Source organism: Sinohyriopsis cumingii, chromosome 7 (assembly GCF_028554795.1).
Source record: "Sinohyriopsis cumingii isolate HCF-2022 chromosome 7, ASM2855479v2, whole genome shotgun sequence".
Taxonomy (NCBI): Eukaryota; Metazoa; Mollusca; class Bivalvia; order Unionida; family Unionidae; genus Sinohyriopsis; species Sinohyriopsis cumingii.
The window spans coordinates 35,554,760-35,569,560 of record NC_142967.1 but is presented as its reverse complement, the minus strand read 5'-3'; the positions used below and the strand labels follow the sequence as shown (position 1 = coordinate 35,569,560).

Below are 14,801 nucleotides of genomic sequence, written 5' to 3'. Positions count from 1 at the left end.
AACATGTAAAAAAACAAAAAAAAAACAGTAAGAGATGTTTATCCACAGCATAGATAAGACTGAGACTGGGGTTCTCAATAGGAAGTGGAGTTACCAAAGGGAGATGACTCTTTTCTAAGAATCCTGGGTCACAAAGGAAAGAAACCAACTCACAATAACCACTGAATCAAGAACATCCATTTTCTACATACAAAATACAAACACAAAAGACAAAAAGCTCCCTCTTGTTGATAACAAGCACAGCTGGAAGGTATTTTTATAGGGATGAATTCACTCAACTGTTTGCAAGGAGGTTGTGACAAAAGGTTACAAGACACAAGAGGTTACATCTTGGCATCAGCAAATGAAACAATGATTAATGTAGCTCTAAATACTTGATAAGACTGGAGAGTTGAGGGTTTGATCCAATAGACATACCCTTAAAGAACTTAAGAATGTGTTAGACGAAGCTAACCTATAGCCCTTAATGGTGAAGACTGAACATGCTTTTATTGAAAAGGAAGTGGAGAAAGTCTACCACATCAATGGAAGGGCAACAGGTTGGATTAACCAGTTTCCTACTGCACCAGTAAGATATTCTTTACTCTGCATTGTAGACCACCTCTTAGCCAGGGCAATGCAACTTGCAACCTTGCTCAAAAACTGGTCCTTGCAGATTTATTACTTGATATGAGCCAAGAGTGAAGTTAGAGTCTCTATGAGCCAAGAGTGAAGTTAGAGTCTCTATGAGCCAAGAGTGAAGTTAGAATCCCTATGAGCTGCTGTAAAGCAGAGACTCCCTGTGCTGTGACAGCAGGTCTCTCTTCAGTGATAAATGTTCTTGAACTGGAGAGGACATTTCCCATTTAACATTCCAGTACTAGAATAGAACATATTGATGTTATAGGTGAGTAATTTTATGATTTATCATGAAATGTATTAAAATGGTTTCAGAATTGAAATGGGATGTATTAGGTCAAATAAAAAAGTATATGTCCTTCTGTTTATCCAAGTGACCCTATTTTTTTCCTGCCAACCATACATTTTTTAAATTTAAAAATATTGGGGGGAAAAGAGGAAAAAATTCAGGAGAAAATAAATTAACAAAGGGATGTGATTATGCTGTAAATTAAATTCATGTTGTGAATGAAGCTTATTTTCTAGTTTAAATCTGTCCAGACCCCCAAAAGAAAACAATAAAAAAAATATTTGTACCCACCTACCTAATTTTGTTTCAATGTAACCAGAAACTCAGATATTTTTTTTGGCCTTACAAGTATTAATTACACACAAATAATTTAGATAAAGACATTAAAAAAGATTCATCATGTGCCACAGAGCTCTCTGAATTCCCACAAACAAAAATATCTCCACTATTGATTCCCTGCAAGACAACATGTGCTTCTGACATATGTACCAAAACATGAACTTTAATCTTTCTTGACTTTATTTTAATTATAAAAGAAATGGAGGAAATGAATTAGTATAATGAAAACAAAGTAATGAAAACATATGTACCTGGAAATGATGCAGGTGGCGCTGGTAGCCGAGCATTGGCAGATGGAATATATGACACTGTCTGGGAAGGTAACGATGCTGGTAAGGACCCCACAACAACTGGCAATTTCTGTCCACACAAAAAGTAAACGGAATCTGTACAATTTACAAATACTGTTTGCCAAGTTAGGTTCCTTGCAAATTCACACAAATTTTGCACTAAAGTTTTGTAATTTACATGCATACAATGTAGCACAGTTTACATATGCTTTGTGTATGTACACAATACAGCATTTATGCTGGCTTTAATAGTTTACATGTAATTTACATGTACACAATGAAACATTGAAATTGACTTGAACAGTTTACATGTAATTAACAGTACATATACACAATGAAACACTGAAATTGACTTCAACAGTTTACATGTTTCAATCTGACATTCATCGGGGAAATACGTTTTGAGTTGAATTTGCACATCCGCTAAGTCAACATAAACCATTGGACCAAATTCTGTGACACTGATGGAATGACATCAGCAATCTATAACTTGCCTCTATAGACACTGTTAAGCTCAAAGTTAATTCCAGTGACTAAGTTGTATACAGAGACTGTTAAGCTCAAAGTTACTTCCAGTGACTAAGTTGTATACAGAAACTGTTAAGCTCAAAGTTAATTCCAGTGACTAAGTTGTATACAGAAACTGTTAAGCTCAAAGTTAATTCCAGTGACTAAGTTGTATACAGAGACTGTTAAGCTCAAAGTTAACTCCAGTGACTAAGTTGTATACAGACACTGTTAAGCTGAAAGTTAATTCCAGTGACTAAGTTGTATACAGAGAATCTTAAGCTCAAAGTTAATTCCAGTGACTAAGTTGTATACAGAGACTGTTAAGCTCAAAGTTACTTCCAGTGACTAAGTTATATACAGAGACTATTAAGCTGAAAGTTAATTCCAGTGACTAAGTTATATACAGAGACTGTTAAGCTCAAAGTTAATTCCAGTGACTAAGTTATATACAGAGACTGTTAAGCTCAAAGTTAATTCCAGTGACTAAGTTATATACAGAGAGTGTTAAGCTGAAAGTTAATTCCAGTGACTAAGTTATATACAGAGAGTGTTAAGCTGAAAGTTAATTCCGGTGACTAAGTTGTATACAGAAACTGTTAAGCTCAAAGTTAATTTCAGTGACTAAGTTGTATACAGAGACTGTTAAGCTCAAAGTTAACTCCAGTGACTAAGTTGTATACAGACACTGTTAAGCTGAAAGTTAATTCCAGTGACTAAGTTGTATACAGAAACTCTTAAGCTCAAAGTTAATTCCAGTGACTAAGTTGTATACAGAGACTGTTAAGCTCAAAATTGATTCAAGTGACTATGTAGAATGTGGTGCTACTGACAAATGTGGCTGAGTCCCAAATGGTGAAAGTCAAATGTTATAACCATGTGACACTGATGTTCCAAATGGTGAAAGTGAAATGTTATAACCTTGTGACACTGATGTTCCAAATGGTGAAAGCCAAATGTTATAACCTTATGACACTGATGTTCCAAACTTCCTTAAAGATTTTGTAAAAGTGATTCTTTACTAGATCTCAACTTCTGCTGTAGTTCTAGATGATGTAAAGACAGTGAAATATATTGAATTGGATAGCAATTATCTGAGGTACTGCATAATTGAAATCATGATCAATGCAGCCTCCTCATGCTAAAAATCAAGATCAATTAAGGCTCCTCATGGTTGAAGTCAAGATCAATGAAACTTCCTAATGGTCAAAATTAAGATCAATGGAGCCTCCTTATGTTTAACACCAAGAACAATGGAGCCTCGTCATCTTTATTATCAAGACTAATGGAACCACCTCAATGTTAAAATTAATCGAATAATCTGTCATTTAAAGCTGAAGAAAATATATAAAAATAAAAATACAAGATGCATAAAGTTTTAAGCAAACTAATGCTTTATATATAATGCTGATAATACTTTTTCTGTGTAGTGTTTACAAACCATGAAAGTATTAGTTATGCTTTTCTGATGCACACCAATTACCTCCTTGCCCAACAAAACTTAAAAGTCATTAACACCTTGCACAAGTTTGATAATGAGTCAGCTCCATGCATATTAATGAGTCAGCCTTATGTATATTAATGTCAGCTCTATGCATATTAATGAGTCAGCCCCATGCATATTAATAAGTCAGCTCCATGAATATTAATGAGTCAGCTCAATGTATATTATTGAGCCAGCCCCATGCAAATTAATGAGTCAGCTCCATGTATATTAATGTCAGCTCTATGCATATTAATTAGTCAGCCCCATGCATATTAATGAGTCAGCTCCATGTATATTAATGAGTAAGCTCCATGTATATTATTGAGTCAGCCCCATGCATATTAATGAGTCAGCCCCATGCATATTAACGAGTCAGCTCCATGCATATTGAGTCAGCTCCATGCATATTAATGAGTCAGCTCCATATATATTAATGAGTCTGCTCCATATATATTAATGAGTCAGCTCCATGCATATTAATGAGTCAGCTCCATGTATATTATTGAGTCAGCTCCATGTATATTAATGAGTCAGCTCCATATATATCAATGAGTCAGCTCCATATATATTAATGAGTCAGCTCCATGTACACTAATGAGGTGATCTTGCATCTTAATGGTTAACATTGCTATCAATCTAGAGGCCTTATTTCTTATCCAGTTTTTGATCAGATTTGGAATATATGCTTATTCAAGATTTTCATGGTAAAAACCCATATTTAAAATTAGACTAATATTGGAAATATGAACTCCAGTATCATAACAGGTAAATGCCGACAGATAGATACATGACATACAATGGACAATGAATGGACATGACAAGCAGGACCGTATAGACTACTCCAAACCACTCAATGTTTCAAAAGATTACAAAGAAAACAAACAATGGTGATGGATTGCATACTTACTGGACACACTAATAAGCAAGAAGTATTCAACTACCATTCATTATACCATAAAATACTGCAAATGAAGGTTTCATACAATTTCCAAAATAAAACTGATTACGATAAAAGCAGGGGAAAAAAAGCCAGTATAATTTCATTTTGAGTGCTGTATATACTCACTTATAAGACAAGTCTAACTGCAAAATGTACCTACCCAGATTTTCCATTGCATAATGCACTGACAGATCTGGGTCTGTGCACTTTGTTAATACTGTAATTAATATTTCCATGTCATTACATATAAGCAAATTCTTAAATTCAGCATATTTGAATAGCAAGTTCAGTAAATTACTAATGAGCAAAACTTGATATTTATAACTGAAGTTTCACTCTAGCTAGTAGTAATGTATTCTTGCACACTAAACTACGTATGCACAGATGAAATGAATAGGTAATTACTTAGTCAAACATGGAATTATTTAACAGCATATATCAATGATCACTGCTGGCAATTAAGGTATGTTCAAAAAAAAATTCTTGACAAAACACATTAAAAAAAGTAACATCAAAAGACCAAATTTTTACTCAATGGTATGGTATCCTAAATAAAAACCTGCTGCTAACGATACAGTGGTTACTAGTCTGTATCTAGAATTATGAACTTGCAGAAATGTCATTGAGGTCAACATCAGCACTTGTATCAAACATATCTTCATCACAAAATTTAAACACGCATGACATTTTAGCTGGAATTAATGTTATTTATAATATCATAGTACCTTTCCTGTAATAAACCTTAACAAACATGATAAATGAAAATCTTCACATGAAACTTAACGTTGCTGAGGCTAACATCCATGTCTTTTATTGGAAAAGCACAGGTGAGACAGAGCAAAAAATACAAATGTTCCACTCTTAGTACAATTGAGATACAGCCAAAAATAATGACATTTTACAATCAGTCAGCACATATGAGAAATAGCTAAAATACTGATGTTACACTATCAGCCAGCAGGGGTGAGACAATGCTAAAACTAGCGATGTTTCACTATCAGCCAGCATGGGCGAGATATAGTCAAAAGTATCAATGTTCCACTACCAGCCAGCATGGGTGAGACATAGTCATAAGTAATGAGGTTTCATTACCAACCAGCATAGAAGAGACAGTCAAGTACCAATGTTTCACTACCAGCCAGAATGGGTGAGATATAGTCAAAAGTATCAATGTTTCACTACCAGCCAGCATGGGTGAGACATATCAAAAGTACTGAGGTTTCATTACCAGCCAGCATAGAAGAGACAGTCAAAAGTACCAATGTTTCACTACCAGCCAGCATGGGTGAGACATAGTCAAAAGTACTGAGGTTTCATTATCAGCCAGCATGGGTGAGATGCAGAAATATGTGTTTATTATGAGTTGACAAAAAGAACAAGTTTGATAAAACAAAGGAATAATTCAAAACCATCAGAATTTATCTCCAAGTTATTTCTGCACACCATCCCATAACTTTTAACAACACACGAACATACTACTTTACTTATTACACCACTCCTCTATCAAGCTTTCCGCAAATTTTTCAACACTGTAACAAATTTCAAAACAAATTGTTATTGCTGAAAGGATGAATATGTCAATCTAAGAATATCAAAACGAAGGGGTGAGGGAAAACACACAAATACTAAAAGTCTACGTTTGTTACATAAATACGGACTGAACATCTGTATCAAAATGCCAGATCACTCATGCATGATTTAACAGGTATACAATAGTGAAAATCCTTGAATAGAAATGGTAGGTAATAAACAATGAATATCCTTGATGAGGATAGCATGTAAGAAACAGTGAATATCCTTGATAAGAATGGCATGTAATAAACAGTGAATATCCTTGATAAAGAATGCCATGTAATAAACAGTGAATATCCTTGATAAAGAATGCCATGTAATAAACAGTGAATATCCTTGATAATGATGGTATGTAATAAACTGAATATACTTGATAAGAATGGCATGTAACGAACAGTGAATATCCTTGATAAGAATGGCATGTAATAAACAGTGAATATCTTGATAATGATGGTATGTAATAAACTGAATACCCTTGATAAGGATGGATATGAAGATGTACTGAGGTTGCTGAAGCCACAAGCCCATATGTATAGTCAGGGGAATGAAATAAGCAATGAATATCATTGATAAGAATGGAATGTAATAATCATGATAAGAATGGATGTGAAGACATACCGGGGTTGCCGGAGCCACAAGCCCAGCTGCATAATCTGGGGTATATGGGGCCACAGTGCTGCCTGCAGCTGCCACAGTTTTCTCTGCATCTTTGTCTTTCTTCTGTTGTTCCACTGCCTCCATCTCTGTAAACAAAGCTCATATTTTGGTGCTCAAAACATGCAATGCTTTTACAAATGCTTTACATCTGTAAGTTTCTATTCTTATATAATTCCATGTATCTTAATGTATGTTGAATCCAATTAGTCCTAGTGTATCAATGAGTCCCAGTGTACTGATGAGTCCTAGTGCATCAAGGAGTCCTAGTATATCGATTAGTCCTAGTGTATCAGTGAGTCTTAGTGTATCAATGTGTCCTCGTGAATCAATAAGTCAATGTGTATCAATGAGTCCAAGTGAAGTGATGTGTGTATCACTGAGTCCTATCAGTGAGTCATAGTGTATCAATAAGCCACACTGTATCAATTAGTTCTGGTGTATCAATCAAAGCAATTTGTAGTTTTAGTCAACAAGGACTTTATATAATTACAGACACACATAAAGTGGGTCCTAAAAATAAGCTTTAGTGATCCTGGGTATTTGAGACACCTGTCATCATTTTGACAAGATTCTACTGCTTTATGTTTTGTAATTTATTCTGTAAAGCCTGTATATTCTTTCTTTAACATGAATACATGTTTTCTTAAGCTCTGATGAAATATCTCAATTGTTTTCATCTTGTAAGAAAATTACCAATGTAAGAAAATTACCAATGTAACATATTTGGGACATTTAGGTTGGGGTATGGGTTCATTGCAAATGCATACAGAAAATTTGGAATTTGCCGCCGCGGTGTGATAGTGACATATGGTAGTCACTTACCAACGGGTCTAGAAAATTTAAACTTAAGTTATATCGACTTGTACCTGCATGAAATCAATAGAAAAATGATTCATTTTCTCATTATGTCTTTATTCCGCTGACAGACTAGACCAAACTACGGCATTGATGAAACCTCACCCAGTACTCGCCATTTGCATTACTAATCACTTCACAAATCTCAAACGACGACATCAGAAGTCCATTAGTCATGTCATATCAACAACAAACTTTATTTTAATGCTGTTGTAAAGAAATTCAATTATATTAAATGAAAGTCAGATACTTTTTGTAAAAACCAGCAATCTGGCTAGTCTGATTTATCAAGCAGAGAGCACATGTCAACGTGGTAGTCCCGTGATGCAACAAAACTCCAGAAGTTCTTCTCGGAATATATAAATATGGAAAACTTTGCGTTTTTTCATTTTTGTACTTTGATATTAACCAATATACGACTTTCATTTAAATTTTTTTCTTTCTTTCTCTGCAACATTTGAAAATTTGGGTTGCTAGATTTCTGTACTCATGTGACTAGCAATGCAAATCATGAGTACCAGATCACATTTCATCAACTGTGATTTTTATACTCACAATTTCTGTGACAATAAGTAATTTTCATATCCATTTCATGCAAGTATCACTCGATTTAACGATGTTTAAAGTTTGTTAGGACATCCGGTAAGCGGTTAAGCTTTGCCAACATGATGTTTGCCTCTTGTGATGCTAGAGTGGTTTTCATAGCTTCCACGTAAGGAAAGATATAGATATCAAGCTGACTTTGAAAATAAAAGTCTACTAGATGCATCTAATCCATTGAGAATTTGGATTGACTCAGCATATATGTTTATTGCAAGCACCTAAATGGTACACACTGCACCCTCTGAATATTCTGGTTAGAACTCGACAAATGTAACTCAAGATCAGTTTAGTTACGACTCAGTTAAGTGATTGTTTCGGACATCAAGTGGTGGCAGAAAATCCAGAGTTTTTCTCGACTTTCATCAATATTTGTGAATTTCCAGGAATTTTCTCAGTCAGGAAAAAAATTATCATTTCTTCCGACTTTTCCCTGATTTCCCGGTGGTATGGGAACCCTGTTTATTCGTTCAATGATTTAGTAAAACATCCATGGTCCATCTACTGGCCATTAAAACTTTCCAGGAATTCCAGATAAGACACTTACTTCTTTTTAATTGCAGAGGGTTCAAAGCATATCTAATATTTCTGCACAAAAAAAGATTTTAGATGCAAGATTGAAACCATTTTCATTTAGGACCAACTAAACATCATTAGTAGTCTTTTCATGAAAACCCCATGAACATCACCATCCAATCTGGGTAGCAATAACAAGGTTTTCAAAATGGCTTCTGTGGTAGCTGTATATAATTTCAGATCAGCACCATTTTTATTCTGGACTTACATCATAAAGAATCTTCTGATCAAAATCCCCATACAGATACAACCGTACACCTAGAAAAAGTAACAATAAAAAGATTTTAAAATGGACACCATGGTAGTTATATTGGAGGTCAGATAAGTATTATTTTAATTTAAAATCAACTAGCTATCATAACAAGTTAAATGAATATGTTGATATTGCTTTCAGCTAAGGAGAAGCTTTAGGAAAGATTGCAGTAGTCATGGTGGCCATACTAGAGGTCAGATCAGCAACATTTTCATTTAGGTCTAACTAGATATCACAGTAAGTCTTCTGGTGAAAACCTTGCAATCATCTAACTAGGAGTAGCAATAACAAGGTTTTTAAAGTTGGCCATATTGGATGTCAGATCAGCACCATTTTCATTTGAGACCAACTAGGCTAAAGAAGTTTCCTGGTAAAAATGCATTGTCAATATAGTTTTCCATTTTGGAGCAGTTGCCATAACAAGATGTTCAAGACAGCCACCATGGTGGCAAGATTGGACAGCACCATTTTCGTTTAGAACCAACAAGATGTGGTTTAAATAAATCCCATGCTGATGTGATCATTCATTCAGGATGAATAACAATAAAAAGCTTTTCAAGAAGGCCACTGTATCAGCCAAATTGGCTGTCTGACTGGTTCAATTTTCATTTAGCTTCAGCTAGAGATGAAAAGAATAAGATTTTCAAGATCGCTTCCATGGCAGCCAATCTGGATGCCTGAACTGGAACCCTTTTCATTTAGACCTTTTTGACGCCGCGAAAAGTATTTCATTGAAAACCCCATCCTGAAATGATCATCCATTCAGGAGGAGTACAAATAAGAAAACCACATACTAGAATATCATCCATTTAGAAGGAGTAGGGATAACAAGATTTTAAAGCTGGCAACTATAGCATCTATGCTGGATTCCTGAGCAGTAACAGTTTCATTTGGTGCCAACTAGAAAATGGACTGAACAATAAACTTATGCTATAGGATGGATTGACGGATGTCAGACAAAAGACAACAAATGAACATGCCATCTGCTATTACAGTCTATGATCAGTAGAGCAAAATAAACACCCTAAAATTCTGCATTTTGTGAGCAAAACTGATAAATATAGATACTGCAAAACATAAGAGAAATATATATGCTGTTATTGAAATGTTCCAATGTCATACATGTGATCAAAGCAAAATTTTTAAACTGATAAAAAGGTGAGATCTGAATTGCTGAACACATAATAATCAAGGTAAAGTTTTTACAATGACAGGAAGGACTGGTCCCAATGCTGAACACAAGATCAAAGTAAAGTTTTAAAATAATAAAAAGGCCGGGCCCAGTATGTCGTGCACATATCAAAATTTGCTTATAAAATTTAATCAAAACCATTGCAAACGTCGGATATTGCTGCCACAGTTAGAAGCAATACTGTTATATCTAATTTAAAAAAAATAAAACCTAAGGCTAAATAATGTCAGATTAACGAATGAATTCTGTTACCTGAGTTCCTAATCCTACTGTATTGATGTGCAATATATTTTTCACTATGTCTGCTCCCAGTCTCAGTTTAATAACCAATTCACTATTATGACAGAAATGTTTTTCCCCAAAAATGGTCTTATTAGGAAGTAGAACTGCACTCATGTTTCTTACATTAATGCCAGAATAATTTCCCTGGATGAAATTTCACTGACTACTACTTATCAACTACATTGTTTTTACTAATTGGCTATCAAAAAGTATTAAGAAAAAAATCTCTATCATTAAAATCAAATTCCCTTCTAACTGCATAGTGAATTAACTCAGAACTAAAAAAAAGCCCCATGAGCATCTAGGAACAAACTGAAAATTTAATTTGCAAGTGAAATTTGGTTGTTGTAGGGTTTAATGCCATTTTTCAGCACAAGATAGGCTATACATGGCAGCCAGTATAAATAGTGGAGGAAGAACCTGGGAAAACCCTGGAAAGAACCACCAACCCACAAGCAGCTACTGACATGCTTTCTCACAAACCAACATTGGCTGAACCCAAGACTCGAACCCTCACAGAGGTGAGATGGCAATGATCCACAACAGTGAGCACTTTAGACCACTCAGGGCCCCTGATATTTGGTCAACATCACATGGGATAAAAAGAAAATAAATAAAACTCAGTTCTGGAGAAAGAAAAAAAACAATTTTGGATTTTTTGAGCCACGTGAACCAAAGCATTTCAGTCTAACCTGGGTGTAGTTGTTGACACGAGGGTCATAGCATAAGCTCTTCCAGTCTCATCACAGGAGAATTAAATTCCTAAAACTTGAGTCCAAGCCCCTTGCTAGGGGACATGTAAACCAACCTGCCAGTTTTCTTCTTCTCTTGGCCTCCTTTGCACCCACTGGCATTTCTGTGATGTCTAACAACTAGGAAGGAAAAATGAGAAAAAAAAAGAAGTAAATAAATGTGTCTGTCTGAAAACTAAGAAAAATAATAGTAATCAGGATTGCTTGGTCTTTGTGGACACATATTTTCCAAATATTATTGTGCACATGACACAAATAGCATTACAAATCAATGAGTTCTCTACAAGGTAGGTAAGTCTGTGATAGATGTCTTACCATTAATTAATTTCATGATCTTATCTTTAACTTTCTTCCCATTAAATATAAGCTTTACCATAAATTTGTGGAATATTGCAGATAAAGACTATATCTCATCATCAGTTGAATCCATTTCTTAAGTCTGCCAACAATCTACAGCTGCTTCCAGGTGATAACAATGTACATCAACACTGTTATTCTGAAGAAATATCCCTCATACAAACATTTACAACATTAATAGATTATACCCCAATTATCTGGACTCTATTTCAGATCCTTGCAAATTCATTTTTTTTATTTGTTAAACCTATTTAAAATTTTCACCTAAATTTTTTTACAAGGATCTAACATAGCACACAGAAAAATATTTGTAAGATGAAGTTAGCCCATTTTGGTCATCACACCACGTATCTGGACCATATGGTCTTATGTGCCATTTTATAACTTTATGTGCCCATCTTGGTATCTGGACCATATGGTTGCATATGCCATTTTGGTCATCAAACCATGTATCTGAAATATATGGCCTTATGTGCCATTTTATGACTTTATGTGCCAATCTTGGTATCTGGATCATATGGCTGCATATGCCATTTTGGTCATTATACCATGTATCTCGACCTTATAGCAGTATGTACCCATTTTGGACATTATACCATGTATCAAGACCTTATAGCAGTATGTACCCATTTTGGACATTATACCATGCATCTCGACCGTATAGCAGTATGTACCCATTTTGGACATTATACCATGCATCTCAACCGTATAGCAGTATGTACCCATTTTGGTCATTATACCATGTATCTGGACCATATAGCAGGATGTACCCATTTTGGTCATTATACCATGTATCTCGACCGTATAGCAGTATGTACCCATTTTGGTCATTATACCATGTATCTTGACCGTATAGCAGTATGTACCCATTTTGGTCATTATACCATGTATCTGGACCTTATAGCAATATGTACCCATTTTGGTCATTATACCATGTATCTTGACCGTATAGCAGTATGTACCCATTTTGGATATTATACCATGTATCTGGACCATATGGCTCAAAGGTTTCGCTAGGATTTTAAAACTAGGAGTCCAGGACTCCCATTTTGGTATAAACAGGAGTTCCACCAGCAAAAGTTGCAGTCCCCTCCAGGGGTCAAGCTAGATTTGAATTTTAGGAAAAAGTGATTTCTCCTTTTGGACAGAACAGGAAGAAGTGAGAGCTCAAAAGGGCAAAGTGGACATGAAGCAAGAAATACAATATATATGCATACACACACACTTATATGTTCTCTTATTTGAATTAAGCCCTCTATTTCCAAGTATTCATATTTGCATTTAACTTTGGATTTAAGCAATACGTTATTTTCAAGTAGACAATTTTCTGAGTTATTCTGGACAAATGACTCTAAAAGAGAATAAAAGAAACTACATTGTAACAAATTTTAACTGAGTAACCAGATTATATTACTGTGATTCAAGTTAGTAAAAATGCTTAATCAACTACCCTTAATCAATTTTTTATAATTCTTTTATATACTTTCTAAAAGTTCACAATAATGGCATTTTCAAAGGTTTCTAAAAGCATTTGAAACAACCCCTGTACCATGTACATGAAGGCAAATGCAAACACGTCTTCAGATCATACTGTTCGTCCTCATTTCTTCGTTGCAGATAAAACATTAACGTAGCTATTCATACATAATACACTAAAATGCATAAAATTACAGACATGTCTCAGTTATAGTCGGTATGTGACCTAAACCCTTCTTTCCTACAGAATCAACACAGACATGAGTGCATCTACGTTTAGAAGGAGAGGTTTTTGTAATGTAATCACTCACTTTAATAAAGCTTCACTGCAACAGTCCATTGTCAGGATTGCAAATTTATGGTTTATTTATTTGTCTATGTTCTTGTAGTAATTTTAGGCAATGGTTAAACAGTATCTGCTTTGCTGCTTTTTTCCATGTTTTCACAAATACGTGTCAAGTCAGAAAACAACTTAGACCTTACAACGCATCTCACGAATTCCACAACATAGCATTGTCCCATACGTTTCTGACCCATAAAATTTGCATTTTAAAGTTAAATCTTTAATAAAATAATACCTAGGCTTTGCTTTCATGTATATGTTTCTGGATATATCTAACTGATAATTTATGAATACAGACAATCTTAGATTGAATCTAATAAACTGTTACATCCAAGACTTAGCGATGTCCGCCACTACCTCCCGTTAGGCTACTGGTTCACTTACAGTTTCGAACTAATTTTATGAGGAAATAGTGTACAAGAGGTTGTTAATATATATCCAGATCATAGATTCTGATCTTAAAACACAAACTGCTATCTACTCACTATTGTTAAAGTTTCGAAACACAAGTTTGTATGTTTTTATCATCAAAGGAAACATGCAGAAATAGGGCAGTGATAAATGCTACCTTACTCGGGCAAGAGTTAATGGTCAATCAGCCATCAAAACACATGCTGGTGAATGGGCAAGAGTTTGTCAACATAACTGATATCAAAACTAGGCCTAGCTACTGATGTCTTGATGAATCCATTTTGCTACACACTAGAACCGGGCAATGTACCCTCTTAAAAAATCACAAGGCGAAATTGTTTTCACTTTCCTAACAGAAGAAAGAGAAGTTTACATTTTTTAGGTGACATAGTCGCCCACTTCACCTGGTAGAATGACCCCTGGCCATCCCAAAATACTATGAAAATTAGAAGAATTATTGATTACCATTGAGTTTAATTTCTACATTCTTTATAACACAGACATAGCTATTGTTTGTCCATCAGAATGAGACTGAATTTTGTCAATCCAAGTAAGGACTTATTCCAAGTACTAAGCTAGACATCACATGCTTTCCTACACTTAGCTACTGTCCTATCCGAACTATCAATTCTAGCAGCTTTAGCACTCTTCTGAATATCGTTAATATCTTCATAAGTTTGCCATTTAACCCCAAAATACTTATCCAAATTTGCAAATGGCATTTTGTCTAAGTCTCAACATGTCTTGATTCTGAACTCACGTGCACTGCGGAAATTAACACAATAATGAAAACTAAAGTTGTTTAATTTGATGTACTGTTATAAATGACCACATGTACATCTCTGGGTCTTTCTGCCTCTGAATTCAATCACTGTAAATATCAGTACATTTTCCCACTCAACCGCCAGTCAAAGCCTTTCAACTTGCTGCCCAGCTATTGCATCATGTTCTTTTGATGTACTCTTATAATGGCAACATGTACATCAAGGGGTCTTTCAGCCATTGA

General features: G+C 34.9%; 1 protein-coding gene across 1 annotated transcript in view; it reads right to left on the bottom strand.

Moving 5' to 3' along the window:
• LOC149795014 (negative elongation factor A-like) overlaps window positions 1–14,801 on the bottom strand; it is a 45,873-nt gene that overhangs the window by 18,601 nt on the left and 12,471 nt on the right. The window contains exons 6-8 of the mRNA XM_089964679.1: window positions 11,265–11,328; window positions 6,660–6,784; window positions 1,498–1,606 (exon numbers count right to left, since the gene is read on the bottom strand). Of these exons, the coding sequence (XP_089820805.1) occupies window positions 1,498–1,606; window positions 6,660–6,784; window positions 11,265–11,328 (298 nt within the window). The remainder of the gene's footprint in view (window positions 1–1,497; window positions 1,607–6,659; window positions 6,785–11,264; window positions 11,329–14,801) is intronic.